The sequence below is a fragment of the Ruditapes philippinarum genome, unplaced genomic scaffold (assembly GCF_026571515.1).
Source record: "Ruditapes philippinarum isolate M1 unplaced genomic scaffold, ASM2657151v2 ctg4380_1_1_1_1, whole genome shotgun sequence".
In the NCBI taxonomy this organism is placed as follows: domain Eukaryota; kingdom Metazoa; phylum Mollusca; class Bivalvia; order Venerida; family Veneridae; genus Ruditapes; species Ruditapes philippinarum.
In genome coordinates, this window is record NW_026854458.1 from 113,695 (window position 1) to 131,585 (window position 17,891).

Below are 17,891 nucleotides of genomic sequence, written 5' to 3' on the forward strand. Positions count from 1 at the left end.
TTATTGACGACTGTATAATGATCAATAATAAAAACAACCTTCCCAAATATATAATAGAAACAGCCCCCCCCCCCCCCCAAATTAATCACCATCGAGTCTGTAGGGTTTCTTCATTCATTTCAACATCATTAATTTATCGTCTGCCATTTCTAATCAAGATCCCAGACACACGTTGTCCTATTTAGAGCAAACATTTATGTATATAGACTTTTGAGCCTATTCGCTGTATTGCTTCAACTGATTTATTCAGTTTTTTAACATTCCGTAAATAGACAAAAAAGGAGCAATGTCTTCCATGTTTATAAAATGACTGCATTATAAAATAAGAATCATGCATAAATTTTTGCTGAGAATTGTCAGCTATACCTTATAGATGTCTTTCTTTGTAATATCACAAGTTCAAATATTCACATTTTGGTATATTTATGCAATTTTTTTTAAAACAAAATTCACACAATCGTGTTAAAAAATTTTCATCTCCTTTAGCAAGCATTTAGGGTTTGAACCTTTATCAGAGTTTAACGAATAATCTGTATTTCATACATGATAATTATAAGTTTAAACGTAACAAAACGGCCTTTTGATATTACATAATTATTCAATACAAAACGATTGTGGGATATCTTTGAACATTCAAGAATTACATGTTATCACAAAGCCTACGAAGGCTGTTTATAAAACATCCATCAAATGATAAAGGTAACTACTTAAAACATTTTAACGAAACATACTAAAATCATTATCTGGACATTATTACACTCAATACGAATGGAAAACCCTTACTTACCAACTTGCTGCATTAATAATTTTTAATGACTTTAATAGTCATGGTTTTTATCACACACAAGTATTTTTGAATTACGCTGGCGCGACACATAACTTGTCATGTAGTGTATGGCTCTTAATAAAAAAATTAATTTGTCATTGTACATTTAAACTCAAACGAACAAGCAAACAAAGAAAGAATTGTGCAATTAAAAACAATAAAGTATAACATAATGTGTAAATTGTCGCAAATATTATTAGCCTAAAATAGCGTTTTCTGTTCTTAAACATTTTACATGCTCTGAATCAATGATTAAAATCTTATTTAACACATGTTTGACTTTCTACAGACTGAATAAAAATAGGGATTTCTGAGGCATAATGTGTCTCTAAAAATAGAAAATTGCGTTACATCATTTAAATGTAGTTAAAAAATTGCCATCACCGTTTACATATGTAGTAAAGTAGTGATAAGAAAAAAAACATAACGATTGTATAAACAAAGATGTTCTAAAAACCTTTATTTTAAATCAATACTGATAACACTTTAATACTGAAATATGTTCCCTTCTTATCAGTTTTTGTAAAATAAATGACTAATTTGACAACAAACACACGTCATTATTTGATGGACGAATTGAATCCTTTCGCAAGGGTATCTGTTAAATCTTAGCCTCTTTACGATATCTAACACTAAATCTGACACGTTTTGTTGTTTAATAACAAATAAACTTAAGACATTATAATGCTGTCGAAAGATGCAAGGTTCGGGATTATTTTCTCATTGGGAACTGTTTACTTTATAAGTTTTTGGCTGTTAACAGTTGGATATTTTGCTCCAGGTTGGTAACATATTAAATTCTTAAAGATGTGTTGAATAACAATAAATTAAATAAGACCGAAAGATAATGTTTTGCATGTACATTGGACAAAAAATATCGAATCACGCCATATTTATATTGGGTTACAGATAAAAAAACGTTTTAATCAGTGACCTTTGTCAATCTTTTATGGTCGATAACATGTAGCCTTGCATTAAAACCATACACGCATCCGGACATTAACGGAGGAAAATATATTTAAATCACATGAGCGCTGGAGGTATTGTAAATATGCGTTTCTCGCCATGTACAAAGACTGACTGCAATGGCGGTCACGGTAATTTAATTATCAAAATATAACAATTAAATATCATTATCACACCCCTTTTCATTAAAACAAAAATATAACAGAACGCGAAATCAACGATTTAGTCGGACGTATACTGACATGCAAGAAAAGCAATAATGCATTTTAACATCGTCCGACAGTCCCTCGGCCTTTTTTATTCTTCTTACCCGAAAATGTGTCTGAATTGCTTTTATCATATTTAAACTTACTCTCTGGAAATGATTCTGCCTTCCACGCCAATTTGTGGAAATTAGATAACTGCTTTACATAGTTTGATTTCTTTTCACAGGGTAGGAATGATACATTATGCCATTGATATACATTATAAATTATGACTCCGACACAAATAAATATTACCTTTTTATGAAGGACAAATAATTTTATAATTGTGCATGCCGTTTTTCTTTTCCAAAGTTTTTTTGTTTTTATATTTTGGATACAAATGGCTTCCAGCTTTCAGGTTCATCCAAATGAACTAAATTTGTAAGTCCCCAGGACGACGAAAATAGATGAGACAAGCAACATAAAGTTTAGTCTAAAGAAAATATAAAACCAATCTGAAATCAAGTAAATAAAATGATCAGTCACGACCGATAGACAATATGTCACTCACTCGATTTTAACCATGTCTTTTATATTCGTGATAAAGCGAAATGATTCTGCCTATTTGCGGGCTCAGATGCTAAGGACTGACTTTAAATTTGAATATTACTGCATTTAGGATACAGTGTAGGAGTGCATTTTATGATCAGGTCATCAGTAAAGAGCAGCGTAAAGTCTTATAGATCAAGAATAATCTATAATAATGGCACGTGTCATTTACACAAATGTTTTGCATCAAATTATCTAATTTTATCGAAAATTTCCCAATGACATGTCACTTGTTTACGATACGCAGTGAAAATCAATGGTATTTCATATCAGCGAACACTTTGTTTGCAAAACATCGAATTTTTAAAATGTAGGATATGTTTTTACTGATAAAGGCCTCAACAACCTGTCCATCTGAAGAATAGGGTATTAAACTAAATATTTAGCTCGTGCATTCTTTACGTTGTCCCGTAAGAGCTAACGCTACACATAGATAAGTCTAAACAACGAAAACAAGAAATTACGATAGTGAAAATCGAAGTAACGAAAACACGGTTGTAATAAAGAAATAAAAAAAATCGTAAGTATGGTGGTTAAAAGTCAAAATAAAGAAACCACGATAGAGACAACTCGATATAATATCGAACTTTCGTCTTTTCACTATTGTGCTTTTGACTTTTCAGCATCGTATTTTCGATTGTTCACCGTCCGTTTTGGTTTCGTTATTACGACTTTTCACCATCGTACTTTCTAATTTTAATCATCGTACTTCCAAATGCGATGTGGGGATGGCACTAACGGCACACCCCAGTGCTATGACGTTTTCTATTTATACAAGTCGGCCAGTAGGGTCATGTTTACGCCATATTACAATACCAATAGAGAATTAGATAACTGCTCAACGTTTGCTTTCTTTTCACAGAGTAGGAATGATACATCATGTACATTATGCCATTGATATACATTAAAGGCACATTATAACTTTGACACAAATAAATATTACCAAACATGAGCTTTAAAATATCTAAATAATATTTTAAGAGCATATTTTATGTTTATTACCTGAATAAGGTAGCGCTGTCACAAAATTAGCAAAATGTAAACAATTTTGTTTGTTTGTTTGTTTCATTTTACGCCTTTTCCCAACAGTATTTCAGTCATATAGGCGGGTAGTTTCCTTACCATCGTTCCTGGAGAGAAACGCCAGTACTAGACTACCTTTCTCCGTGCTAAACTACCAAAGCATCTCCCAGGGATCGAACCCACGCCAGAGAGGTTACTAGATTAGAAATCATCGACTCCAACCCCTCGACCACGGAGGCGGTAAAATGTAAACAAAGTAGCATTTTGACTTCCATAAAAAACTTAATCACAGACGAAGTATAATTCAGGTGATTAGCAAATGAGTATTGTTTTGGGGCATAACGGGCCTTTATATCACTCCAGCGCATAGAACAGAATCAAATTTAAGTATAGTGGAGTATAATTTAATTACTCTTTGGATTACTCCAATCACATGAAAGACTTAAAATAGAGAGCACAAACACTGAAGTATAATTTCCAAACTTTTATTTTTGCTAACAATGTATAATTTTAAAGCCTAAAGAACACAATATGAATTTTGAGCCTTAATATTATCCATAATAATTCGAAATCCTGAGAAGCTCTGACACTGAAATCTGAATCTATAGCAATAAAAAAATTCCGCCAAAGCAAATATCACGAGAAAATTAAGAAACATGATTTATAACAAAATACTCCGCCGGATTAAAACAAAGTACTCCGCCGGAGAACATATGTACAATAATGTGTAAAGATTATGCCGGAGCATTACAATTAGTAAAACAAAATTATGAGGTCACCGGAGAAAATAATAATTTGTGGATTGAATATAATTTCGCGATCCTGGCGACATTCCCCACAAAGCATAAACAAGATAATGTCCTACCTTGATCAATAAGTATCATTAAATGCAGATAAATCAAGCAACAAATATTTTAACAAATTAAGATTCAAATACACATTTATGCGAACTAATGTTTGTTAAATGAATGATAACGAGTCAAAATTGTTTTATTACTGCTTAATTTCATAGCAATGATAATCATCCTCATATCTGCTGGTCTTGAGTATGGGAGAATCGCCTCGATACGTTGAATACACAAGCCAGTCCTTGTCCATACTTCGACAATAGCCCTGAGCGTTCGTCTCTCAATTTCAGAATCTTTTCCTCAGAATTTGACGTAACAACATTCACATTACGACCATCAGCATCATCATCATCAACATAATCCTTCTTATCTATCATCATCATCATCATCATAATCCTCCTCATCATCAACCTCATAATCCTCGTAATCATCATCATCATCAATTGCGTAAATAACATTGTTGTTTTGATCAAATTTATCACTAGTCTCTTTTTCACTGACGTCACTGTAATTAAGTGTAGTGTTTCGAATATTAGATTCCATACTAACTTCATCAGTGCTGGAACTGTCTATCTCCGTCACATGGTTTTCTATGACATTCTCAATCAAGCTCAAATCACTTTGATCAGCATAAAATAGACATTCATCATTCACATTAATATCTGTTTCTTCATTACATTCCTTTGGCTCATTTACTTGTATTTTGCCATCAGGCATTGTATTGGAAATTGATTCAATTTCATTATTTTCAAACATTCCAATATTGAAACTTTGTATGACTTCGTCATAGTTTTCAGCGTCCATTTCCTCGTTCTCAGCTAGAATATCACAAATGTCTTCGTCAGAAGAGACATCTTCATAATAATTAGAGGAGTGATGGATATCTTCACGTGTTGCATTCAACGTCTGGCTTCAGAACGGTGACATTTATGAATATTTGTAAGGTGGTCTAACAAATATCTTCTACTGATAAATTTTCCTGAACATTCTGCTTCAATGCATCTCCAATGCTTCAGCTCTGAATGCTTCTCCGTAATATGTCTTGATCGGTTTCTTTTATATTTGTACGCTCTTTAACAAATCTTAGATCTTAGCAACTTAGATCAAATAAATTGCAACCAGAAAGCAACTACTTAGTATACTAGATTTCAACTTTCACCAATTTATTACTGATGAATGTTTACGGTATTTTTTCATCTTATTTCAGCCACATTCAATGGAAACTCTTTCAAACTTTTGACACCTGCCATTGTAGTTGTGTATACAAATGCCAGTTTGCTAATTATAGCGATTATATTTGACATGTTTGAATATACGTTGTACATGTCTTTTCTGTCCATTTCATTTGGCGTATTCTATCCAGTTGCAGGTAAGTAAGCAATGGATATACATGTAAGTAATTTAGCATCATTGTTTATAGTAAAGAGTGAAAAATGATATATCTCACAGTGTGTATAACTCAGTATGGTTAGAGTCTTTCAAACAGTTTCGATCGACGTCTCTTTATTGTGTTTGTTTGTGTGTTTGTTGATGTTGGGTTTTTCTTCTTTTTTGTTGTTAGCTCACCTGAGCATATGCCAAGGGTGAGCTATTAGGATCACTCTTTTCCGTCGTCTGTCGTCCGTCGTCCGTTGTCCGTTCACACTTTTAAAACGACATCTCCTCTGAAACCATAAGGCAGATTATAATGAAACTTCACAGGGATGTTCCTTGTGTGAAGCTTTAACAAAGTTGTTCAAAGAATTGCATTCCATGCAGAACTCTGGTTGCCATGGCAACCAAAAGAAAAAACTTTAAATATCTTCTTCTAAAAACCCAAAGAGCTAGAGCTTAGATATTAGGCATGAAACATCTTGTAGTGAATGTCTACCAAGTTTGTTCAAATAAAAGCCCTGGGGTCAAAATTCGCCCCGTCCCAGGGGGTCATTGATTTTCCCTATATGCATATCTATAGTAAAAACTTAAAAAATCTTCTTTTAAAGAACCCAAAGAGCTGGAGCTAAGATATTTAGCATGAAACATCTTCTAATGCGTGTCTACCAAGTTTGTTCAAATAAAAGCCCTGGGGTCAAAATTGGCCCCGCTCCAAGGGGTCATTGATTTTCCCTATATGCATATAGTAAAAACTTAAAAAAAATTCTCTTAAAGAATGCAAAGAGCTAGAGCTAAGATATTTAGCATGAAACATGTTCTAATGGATGTCTACCAAGTTCGTTCAAATAAGAGCCCTGGGGTCAAAAATTTTCAAATAAAAGCCCTGGGGTCAAAATTGACCCCGCCCCGGGGGTCATTCATTTTCCTTATATGTGTATGACAAAAACTTACAAAACCTTCTTTGAAAAAAACTCAAATAGCTATAGTTTAGATATTAAGCACGAAGCATCTTCTAGTGAGTGTCTACAAAGTTTGTTCAAATAAAAGCACTAGGGTCAAAATTGGCCCGTCCCAGGGGACATTGATTTTCCTTTTATGTGTATAGCAAACACTTAAAAATCTTCTTTGAAAAAAACCTGAATAGCTAGAGATCAGATATTAAGCATGAAACATTGTCTAGTAAGTGTCTACAAATATTGTTCAAATAAAAGCCCTGGGGTCAAAACTGGCCCTGCCCCATGTGTGTCATTGTTTTTAACTATATGTGTAAAGATAAAACTTGAAAAAATCTTCTTATAAAAAACCCAACAAGCTAGACCTTAGATGTTTAGCATGAAACATCTTCTAATGGGTGTCTACCAAGTTTGTTCAAATAAAAGCCCTGGGGTTTAAACTGGCCCCGCTCCAGGGGCCTATATACCGGTGAGCGACTTTAGGGCCATCATGGCCCTCTTGTTTTTATGTTGTTTTTTTATCAAAAAATTTCCGTCACGTTTCACTTTTTAACATTTTGACGAAAAATAAACTGTTACAGTTACTGTAGTAAAATGATTTCCCTAAAATTATATGTCGGCGATAATAAACTGTTTAACTATTTAGGCAATATTCTGTTTCAGCAATACTTACTATAGTAGCCACTTTTTTCATGGAGAGAGCATACAAATGGAACACAGGGTATTCTGCAATTCTGTGTACAATAGCTGGAGGTTTCATGCTGATATTTGTTAGTATTATGTTTCATATTTCATAGCTCAAAGATAAAAAATATGCATATTTTCCTAAATATTTTGAAAACCGTGATATAGTATATGACAATAACGATCATTCTAGCAATCATATCAATTGCTTTGAGATTCCATTTGGATAAATGTGTCATTTTTTCAAAAATATAACACTTCTTTACTTGGCGGGGTCGTGGGGCGAAAACACGAATGGCATAAATCAGCCACCATAAAAAACGTTAAAACGCTTTAATTTTTTGGAAAATTATTGTTCTGGAAAATGGACAGTGTAAATGATGTACCGTTTTAAACACAAGCTATTGAATCAGACCTTCATTAAATGGTATATAAATCGTAAACATATTCTACTCTTTTCATTTAAAACACCAGGCGTTCCTTTAAGACTTTTTTCCAAGTTTCATTTGTATATCTTTTTTTTCCAGTATGTCGGACTAATCCTGTATGATAGGCAATACATAAAAAGAAGTATGACGGCATCATCCTCAATTGTAAAGAACGCAAAACAAACCAAAGTACAATGGGAACACAGAAGGAATCATGCATCTAAACGTGGCAATTCTTTTTACGAAACAAACATGAAGAAAAACTGCACAAATCCCTTTCGCAATTGGGGTTTAAGTAGAACATAGTATTTACAGCTATACAAAATTTTGCCAGATAATTATTTATATTGCGAAAGGTTTTGTTCTGTCAGTTGTTTCATTATTTATTCTACTCCTTTGGTATGTCCTGCTGCGATACTTTACAGTAAACTAAACACACACTTTACATAATAGTTTTCCTACAACATATAACGGAACGCATTTAACATTATTTAAGCCTTATATGCATTCGATACAAAAACATGTACGTACACTTGTTGACGTTGATTAAAATGAACTATATCATGTGGCTTAAGAAATTTTTCATGTGTTTGAAGATCGTATTTGTGAAGAATGTTAGATGAGCTCTGTTGTGCGTGTTATTTGTTGTTCCTTTTAACAAAAAATGATGAAACACTTTGGAATCGCCCAAAATCTACTTTTTCCATGTTAACATGTGGTTTTTCACCTAATTTTGGTGAAAAATTGTTGTTTTGTAACATTTATAATTTTTTTAGTTAACCCTTTCCCACATGAGCATATTTTGAAAAATGGCCGTTTTCACTGAAAAGCCTCCTGTTACAAGTTCAAACTGCTATGAAACTATGAAAATGCTTCAATACTAATCAAACTTGGCACAAATGTTGACTGGACCATTGCCTTTGTACGGACATGCTCAGTCTTAAATTTTCTGTTCCCATGGCAACGAGGGGACATCTCAAAATTGCCAAAAATCACTATTTGCCTCGATTTTTCCATCAAAATTTATTTCAAAGTGCTGCAACTTCTCAAGGGATTGAGATAGAGTCAAAGGCTTTTCAGCGTTGGTTACACGTTACCTTATGATCGACCTGGGGTCATTTTCAGCCTCTGACAAGTCCAAAATTTTCTTGGCGATGATTTGACTCTATCTCAATCCATTGAGAAGTTACAGCACTTTGAAGTCAATTTTGATGGAAAAGATCGAGGCAAAATAGTGATCTTTGGCAATTTAGAGATGTCCCCTCGTTGCCATGGTAACAGAAAATTTAAGTCTGAGCATGTTGTTGCAAGGGCAATGGTATAGTCAACATTTGTGCCAAGTTTGATTAGTGTTGAAGCAGTTTTTATAGTATTATAGCAATTTGAACTTGTAACGGGAGACTTTTCAATGAAAACAGCCATTTTTCACAAAGTGCTCATGAAGTAATGGGTTAAAGTGAGATACATGTAATATTATTTAATGCTACGAGGTAGCATACCTTTGATATAGCATTCCGTTTGTTTGATAACAAATGTAATAAATGATTTTTAACGTTTATCATCGTTTACCAACGTTTATTTCTAAGTTTTTTATTTTGATAATTTTTTATCTTTTTATTTTTGTTCTTATGCTGTTGTTGTTTTTTTGTAATTTATTTATTTTTATCGACCTTAAAAGCGGTAAAATCACAATTTATTTACAGTGGTAAACGAATCATCACCTTATAATCTAAACCAAATGCGTATTCATTTTAATCATATTTGACAATGTTGTACATTGGGACCACACTTTTGCAAGAATTATAATTAATATTTGCTTTGAAAGTTTTTAATCGTTTCTAACTTAATTAAGAGGTGAATACAAACAGCAAATACTGCAGTCATCACACGGTCAAATTTGTAGCGTGGTGGCTCTAATTGATAATGCAGATCAATAGAAGAAACAAAGGATTTTCGTTTGCTAAAAGAAATTTCAGAGCAGGGACTTCGGCTAACCGATTTGGAATCGAACATTATTTGGAGACCTACAGAAAATGTCTCAATCTGTTTAAAATCAGCTCCTTATTTACGCTACACAATTAATATCTGACGACCACCAATAAGTTGTCACATTCACATGTCGTTTCAAACAGCCAATCATCGGCAAGCTTTCACAATTTTAAAGGCAGTGCGGTTTCTAATTTTAATCGCTGGAAAACAAATACTACACGATTTTGGTAACAAACATTGCGTTTTCACTATATAATTGGGTCAATTATTTTCAGTTTATTTGTTTCAAATTATTTCAAACACTTTTTTTTTCAAACAAAAAAAAGCAATTTGTTTTACGTCCACGGACAACGATATTTGATCTTTCGTCTAATGGCTATGTGTAAATGGTTTGTTTTAATGGCTAAAAATAGCTGGAAATCCGGATTGCTATAAAGGGAAAACAAATCTGGTGGCAATCAGATATACATGCTAGAAATAACTAAAACAGATCTGAACGTTTGTCAGATTGGGAAATTTGCTTACCATTTCACTTCTTTCTCTTTAAAGTAAAGAAATATGCTTCACTCTACTTTCCGTTTTACTGTAAACTAGAATGTATTATAGCGTAAATTAAAAGGTAATTAGTTGTCGCCTTAATACAATCAAATAATTAATTAAGATGAATGCAGTAACGTTTATATAAGCATATAGTCTGACGGGCAAATTAGTGGCATGCCACAATATATTCCGGAAATAACCAGAAAAGTGTTTTCGCCTCAAGGGTCTTCGTACTTGTCAATAACTCATTTTTTAGCTTTATTGATTGATTGATTTTTCTCGTTTTATTTCATGTTTATAGTACTTTTCTCATATCAATACATACTCATGTAATTTTTGTTATCCTAAAAAAAAACTAATTTCTGTTACCTACAACTTGAATGGTATTATATCGCCACATGGTCGAGTAAATGACAGCTAATTCAATGGCATATTTACAACTGAAACCAATATTATGATTAAAAGGGTTTTGAATATACGTATTTGTACCTAAAAAGTATCATTTCTTACTTTAGTATTTTTTTTTAGTTATGTTTTCCATGTTTGAATGTCTAGCTTATTCTATATTGTCTAGCTCAACAATAATTATATCAATTTAGAAAAAGGATTAATAATTTTACTGAGAACATGGCTATGCGCTGTACACCTGTGTTCTAGTTAGGAAATAGATATCAATTCTGAGTGCATTGTTGTAGAATAATGCACAGTTTGAGTTCAAATGCGTAGTAACATAATCACGAAGGCCGATAGTCCTGGGTGATTAATTACAAGCATTTGAACGAAAAAACGTGCATTATTATACTATCATGCACGAAGAAATAATATCTATATCCATCCTAACACGTCAAGTAAAAATACAATGATTATTATATAGTTGGACTTTATGTTTGGTGGTTAAATTTGTTTTTGTTCTTTAACGGCTGTTCCAGTGGGTTGAAAAAAACCTGTTTTTAAATCTACCGTGTGGAGAAACATTTTGAGTATAACGAATTTAGGAAACGTTGATAAAATGTGTTTGTTTAATTTATTTCACTCTATTTTTTCAAGCGTAATACAAAGTATTTATAGTGAAATAAATGTAAAATTAACTCGTTTCTAACATTGAAACAGCGTTTTTGATTTGATTGTTTATGCACGTGCTGTTTGGCCCTACATTGTGACGTCACGTAAACAACACTGTACATCGTTAACGACTGAATTATAGATATTGGTGTTTTGTGATTCATTTTCTTAATTAGACCATTTCGTTAATTCTAGATAGTTTTCACAACAAAATTCGAAAAAAAATGTTTTCTATATATCAGATTTTTCAAACAAAAATGGCACCGTCGATGTGTCGTTTTGAAAATACACAGGGCGGTAATAAAAACGGCGAGTGCATTGTTGTAGAATAATGTACGCTTCCGGCCTTCTTTGTCTATATAGGAAAATCTCCGATAGTGTTAGAATTTGCCTTTTATTAAAGGAGCAATTATTGTTAAAACAATATCATTACCCCTAACTATGTTAATTTTCCACAGGCCAATGGGAAATATTCTTACTGTAAATCTAATTCAAGTGTAACATGTGATTAGAAATTAGTTTAATAGTTGTAAAGGAAACTGTTCTTTTTAACAGATCAAATCTGGCAACGTGGTTTAATTTCTAAAATAATAAATGGTTGCTACTTTTTTCTCAATTCAGCCTCTAGTGTTTCGAAGTTTACTACGATGAGTCATCACCAGACTGATTATAACAACTAGAGCATTAAGTTGACATGTTTGTTACCTAGAATGTTTTTCAGGTCTTGTATTATGGGTGAAATAGTCAAAAAGTAAATATCCGTTTTCATCGGAAGTTATTGCATGGGAGCATGTATCAGAAATAAGACAAACAAACGATTAAATTATCAGAAGATTATTTATCGAATTTGATCAGGGTAACTTGAAACATGACATAGACAGGATACCGAAATTGTACACCAATGGAATAGCGGCCATACTCTGGATAAGATTATACGTGTATAAAAAAGTTTGTGTATTGGTTTCTAAATGAAACACAGCTTATTGTTAGTTTTATGGCTGATAGATACCATCAAAGAATAAAAGAAAAATAACTTCCCAAGTGCACTTACAAATTGTCAGTTAAGGAAAGTTGAGTTGTTATTTTTTGGTTCAATTTTGTTACAGATTTAGTTGAAATTTTCAGTTTATAACATATTTGTTCGGGGAATGAAATAAGTATGTGCGTTTAAGAGTAACATTAAAATTATTATCCGTAGGAAAATACTGTTACCTGAGGCAAAGTGCAATGTTTTGCATTATTACCTAGTGAGAATGGACATAAGACTAAATGCCAAGATAAATTATATCAACATTATTAATTGTAAACCGTATGTAAATGTGTTTAAACATATTTAATATTTTATTAAAATTCATTAATGCTCAATTTTAACATACTCTTGAAATATAGCAAAGAAATTCGTTCATAAATGGCGCCATGGCCGAGTTGTGAACACATTGGACTAGTAATCTAAGGAGTTCTGGCTGCCTGGGCATAAAGCCCGTCAAGGACAACCCATTGTTTCCGTGACCAAGAAACTTTATACTCTGCTTACTATTGGTTAGATCCCGGAACGGATTCGAGAATGTTTCAATAGGTTTTAAGCTACTAAAACAACCGGACTAAAATACATTCATATAAACTTATACGAAAATATGTTAATGTACGCGACTGTTGTCATTAAACACGATTTTAATGAGTGTAGCATTTTTAAGCGGCAATAGAATTGAATTCAATCATAAAGGTTCTATGTTATGTAGTGGGGGTTAACAGCTAAAACAAGAATTATTCTTTAACCAAAATAAAAGGGGCAGATACTTTCTAGCATAAAAATACATTTCATACATAAAAATACTGAAAACCACTTATAGCTAATGAACACACTGTCAATCTACTTACATACGTTCTTAATCAGTTTTAATATTTTAACTGTCATATTTTTTACTTTTTCGCATTCACTGTTATTTAAGCAAACGAATCAGGATGATTTTTATTTCGTTTCCTCTCCTTGAATAATCTGACATGGATATAGCAAGATAAAACAATTTGTTTTACAAGATTAACATTTGGCATTATTTTTTCACTCTCAAGTTCAGCTTAATTTATCAAATATACTAAACCAAGAGACTGTCTGTTTAATGATAATTTACCAGAGACTGATATTGACAAACATTGGGGATAAAATATTAAACATGTCGTTAAAAAAAGATAGCCTCAATCTTTTTATAGACAAAAACATTACCGATACATTCAGAATGATGTTTATAGATATTTATGTAGCTCACGGTTTTTATTATTATTATAAATTAATTAAGGGGACATTTCTTATAAAATTGAAAGCAAATATGACAAAATATAAAGTTCTAAAGGGCTAAAAATAGAAAAAAAACTTAAGACATCTTCTATTTGATTGGCCTCTTTTAGGGGTCTCTAGAGCTTAAAATAGAAATACCTTTAAACGTCTATTTTACAGAACTAATTGATGGATGATCACCAAACTTTGTCTGTAGCATTCTTAGGTGGTCTTTTATAAAGTTCGCTCATATTAATTTGATTGGCCCTTTTTAGGGGTCTCTAGAGCTAAAAATAGAAAAACCTTTCGACATCTTCTTCTGCAGAAATAATTGATGGATGATCACAAAACTTTGTCTGTTGCATTCTTGGGTAGGTTTTAATCAAGTTTGATCATATTAATTTGATTTGCCCCTTTTAGGGGCCGCTGAAGCTAAAAATAGAAAAACCTTTAGACATCTTCTAAAGAACTAATTGATGGGTGATAACCAAACTTTGTCTGTAGCATTCTGGTGTAGTTTTTCATATTAATTTGATTGGCCCCTTTAAGGGGTCTCTAGGGCTAAAATTAGAAAAACCTTTAGACAGCTTCTTCTACATAACTATTCGATGGATGATCACCAAACTTTGTATGTAGCATTCTTAGGTAGTCTTTTATCAAGTATGCTCATATTATTTGTTTGGCCTCTTTTAGGCGTCTCTAAGGCATAAAATAGAAAAACCTATAAACATCTTCTTCTACGGAACTAATTAATGTATGATCACCAAACTTTGTCTGTGCTTCTTGGGTAGTCTTTTATCCAGATTGCTAATATTAATTTAATATGTCCCTTTTAGGGGCCGCTAATTTAAAGTTTAAAATAGAAATACCTTTAAACGTCTATTTCTACAGAACTAATTGATGGATGATCACCAAACATTGTCTATAGCATTCTGTGGTAGTCTTCAATCCGGTTTGCTCATATTAATTTGATTGGCCTCTTTTAAGGGTCTCTAGGGCTAAAAATAGAAACACCTTTAAACGTCTATTTTATAGAACTAATTGATGGATGGTCACCAAACTTTGTCTATAGCATTCTTAGGTAGTCTTTTATTAAGTGGACTTAGATTGTTTTTATTTATCCAGACTATTTATAAACTAATAACTATCAATCACTGGAACATGTTGTCCTATCAACAGTTCGTTTTATATAAAGTAGTGATAAGAAATAAGATTTAAAAACATCAGTTGTGTAAACAAAGATTATTTGAAAAATCTTAATTGAAATCAATACTGATAACAATTGAATTCTTAAATATTTCACACTTTTTATGCTGACACTAAACCGTAGGATATTGAACGAAGATAAATAAAATTGAATTTAACAATGATATAAAAACATGTAGAAGCAAAAATGAATAAATAAGTGTATCTCACATAAAAAGGTATTAGTTGAGTATTAACCACCAGTGAAATTTAACAATTTATGGATATTTGATCAGATCAAAATGCTTTCAAAAGATGATAAGTTCGGGATTATTTTTTCTTTAGGAACTATCTATTTTATAAGTTTTTGGCTATTAATAATTGGATATTTCACTCCAGGATGGTTAATTGTGCATTACGGTAGAAATTATCGGCGCAAATGCTTGATAGGGGTAGTGACGCAAAGCTGTGATACTAGTAGTTTTAATTTGGCCTTGAGAAATGAATTGAACGACAAATGTAAGTGAACAATTAGACTTAGTGTTATTATTGAAACCTTATGTTGATCATTCTTTATTTTGATGTAGCATGTTAATGAAGTAGCTATCCACTTTGTACAATACGTAAAATCATAATCTAACAACGGTACCGTTACGTAAACTATGTGAACGACTAAAAGTATTAAGAATGAATTCTATTTAACATTAATGCTTGATATATTGGAAGTCAAGTTATAGACTATAACATTCCATACTATTTAGATATATTTCTAACATTACAAAGTTTGACATTGTTTTATATTTAATTTATACAAATGAACTGATTTATTTGCGTTTTTATAATAGGATTTTTAAATGTTAGAATACTCTTATATAAACCAATTCTAAATCTTGCAAACATGTAACACGAAAAACCCTACACATTTTTAAGCAGCTTATTTTATGTTTCAAAAATCTATTGCAATACTAAACTATATAAATGTTTGCTGATTAAGTCCATAACAACGTGTCCTTATAAATGGTGTAATAAATTAGAAAAAATGGACCTTATCTATTATATTAAAATTGAAAAGCATTTTTATTCGCAGTGTCTCGTAATAATACTTTATCAATACTTAAAATAACGTATTAGATTTTCTGCTATACATACTTAAAATTGTTCATCTCTTATTACATATCAATAAGTAGAATACATTTGTCTTTAAAGTATATTAAAAGTGATTTAAATGCATGAAATAAAGATCGAAATAATGTAAATAGGGGCCCGTTTTTACTTTTTCGCTCATTCATTCACTCTTGCTCCCGCATCTATATGGTCTTAAATCTTTATGATTCCATTGCAGCCAGAATATTGGAAAACGTCTTTAAACTGATGACATCTGCAATTGTAGTCGTGTTCACCAATGCCAGTTTGCTCATTACGGCGCTTATATATGACTTGTATGAATATTCGTTATATATGTCGTTATTGTCAATCTCCTTTGGGATATTCTACCCCGTTGCCGGTAAGCAGACATATGAATACATGCAAAACTTTTAATAATATTTTGCACTTAAATAATAATTATAATATCATGAAATGTTTATATTAGTTTTATCTTATGTTATCGACGAATAGTGTATCAATCATATATCATGCGTCATGCAAGATATTAACATTTTAAGGTAAATTAATTAGTATAAACTATTTTTTTTACTGCGCATATCCATGTTAATAGTAGTCGGAGAAAATAAATGGTTAAACATGTATATATTATTTCAGCCATACTTATCCTCGTAGCAACTATATACGTTGAGGCAACGTGCACAGATGACACAGGTTATTCTACAATTATGTGTACAGTAGCTGGAAGTCTTATGCTGATAGTTGTTAGTACTAAGATTTATATATTCCGATACAGTTATGTACAATACTTACATAACTGTTACATAACATACACAAGTAACGAAAATTGTAACTGTAGTTGTAATTTATTTGAAGTTTGATTTTAAACAATTAACATAGATTTTCTCAGCTAAACATTTCAAAGGAAAATTATTTGCCTTTATTTTAAATGTAGTGATAAGTTTGAAAAATGTCTAAATCATTCATATAACTTTTAGCAATCGTTCCAATGCTGCATGTGCCTTTAGTAACCGTTATGATAGCTTCAAATTGTAGCGTATGTTTTAAATAAACTTAAATTTGTGCATCATGTATTAGCATTTAATTTCTTTTCTTCTTTTTTTTAATCGAAACAAACCTGATATGCACAAAAGCACTGCATATACAGCAACATGCAATTTAGTGCTAACTAGTTAAGACATCTTCCGTTCAATATCGTCTTTAAACGTTTCGCTTGTACAATAATTGTATGTTATTTCAGTACGCCGGCTTAATCATGTATGATAGACAATACATTCAGAGTATGACGGCACCATCTATTGTAAAAACCCGAAAACAAGTGCAAATGTCAAGGAAACCCAGAGGGAATCATGCTTCAATACATGACCACTCTAGCTGAAGAAAAATGTGTAAATCATGTCCGTCGTGAATGGGGTTTGCGAAGAACATGATTTAAACAGCAATGTTATAAAAGAACGATATTTGTCAATATTATATGCTCTTTGCTGAAGGTTTATCTCCTTGTTTAAACATAAAATGCAACATTAAGAGCAATGATTTGTGCAAGCTACTGATTTTAATTTTGTATGCCATAAGATTCATTTGGTTTTGTAACGCTTTAAATTGTCCGACTGAGACGAGTTTGGAATTAAGGAAATAGTTTATAGTTTTTCACTGTGGGCAAAATTATACCCAACATACCTAAACATTGGAAAGCAAAACTAGAGATATTGTAGATTTATGTTACATTTGCCTTTAGTAAATTGCTGTACCTTTTGTACTAAAACAATGACATAAAATTCAATGACAGTGTAATTTAATAATTTAAAATATTTATGTATAA

At 31.9% G+C, this 17,891-nt stretch overlaps 2 protein-coding genes across 2 annotated transcripts; both read left to right on the top strand.

Annotated features, from left to right (window-relative positions):
- Positions 1-1,359: 1,359 nt before the first annotated feature.
- Positions 1,360-8,520, top strand: LOC132740187 (uncharacterized). The gene is made up of 4 exons (XM_060728043.1): positions 1,360-1,607; positions 5,665-5,826; positions 7,448-7,554; positions 7,996-8,520. The coding sequence occupies exons 1-4, from the start codon at positions 1,511-1,513 to the stop codon at positions 8,200-8,202; spliced, it is 573 nt and encodes a 190-aa protein (XP_060584026.1). The 5' UTR covers positions 1,360-1,510; the 3' UTR covers positions 8,203-8,520.
- Positions 8,521-14,884: 6,364 nt separating this feature from the next.
- Positions 14,885-17,862, top strand: LOC132740188 (uncharacterized). Its single transcript, XM_060728044.1, has 4 exons — positions 14,885-15,463; positions 16,287-16,448; positions 16,706-16,812; positions 17,310-17,862. Exons 1-4 carry the CDS (start codon positions 15,247-15,249, stop codon positions 17,445-17,447), a joined length of 624 nt encoding a protein of 207 aa, XP_060584027.1. The 5' UTR covers positions 14,885-15,246; the 3' UTR covers positions 17,448-17,862.
- The last annotated feature ends 29 nt before the right edge of the window (positions 17,863-17,891 follow it).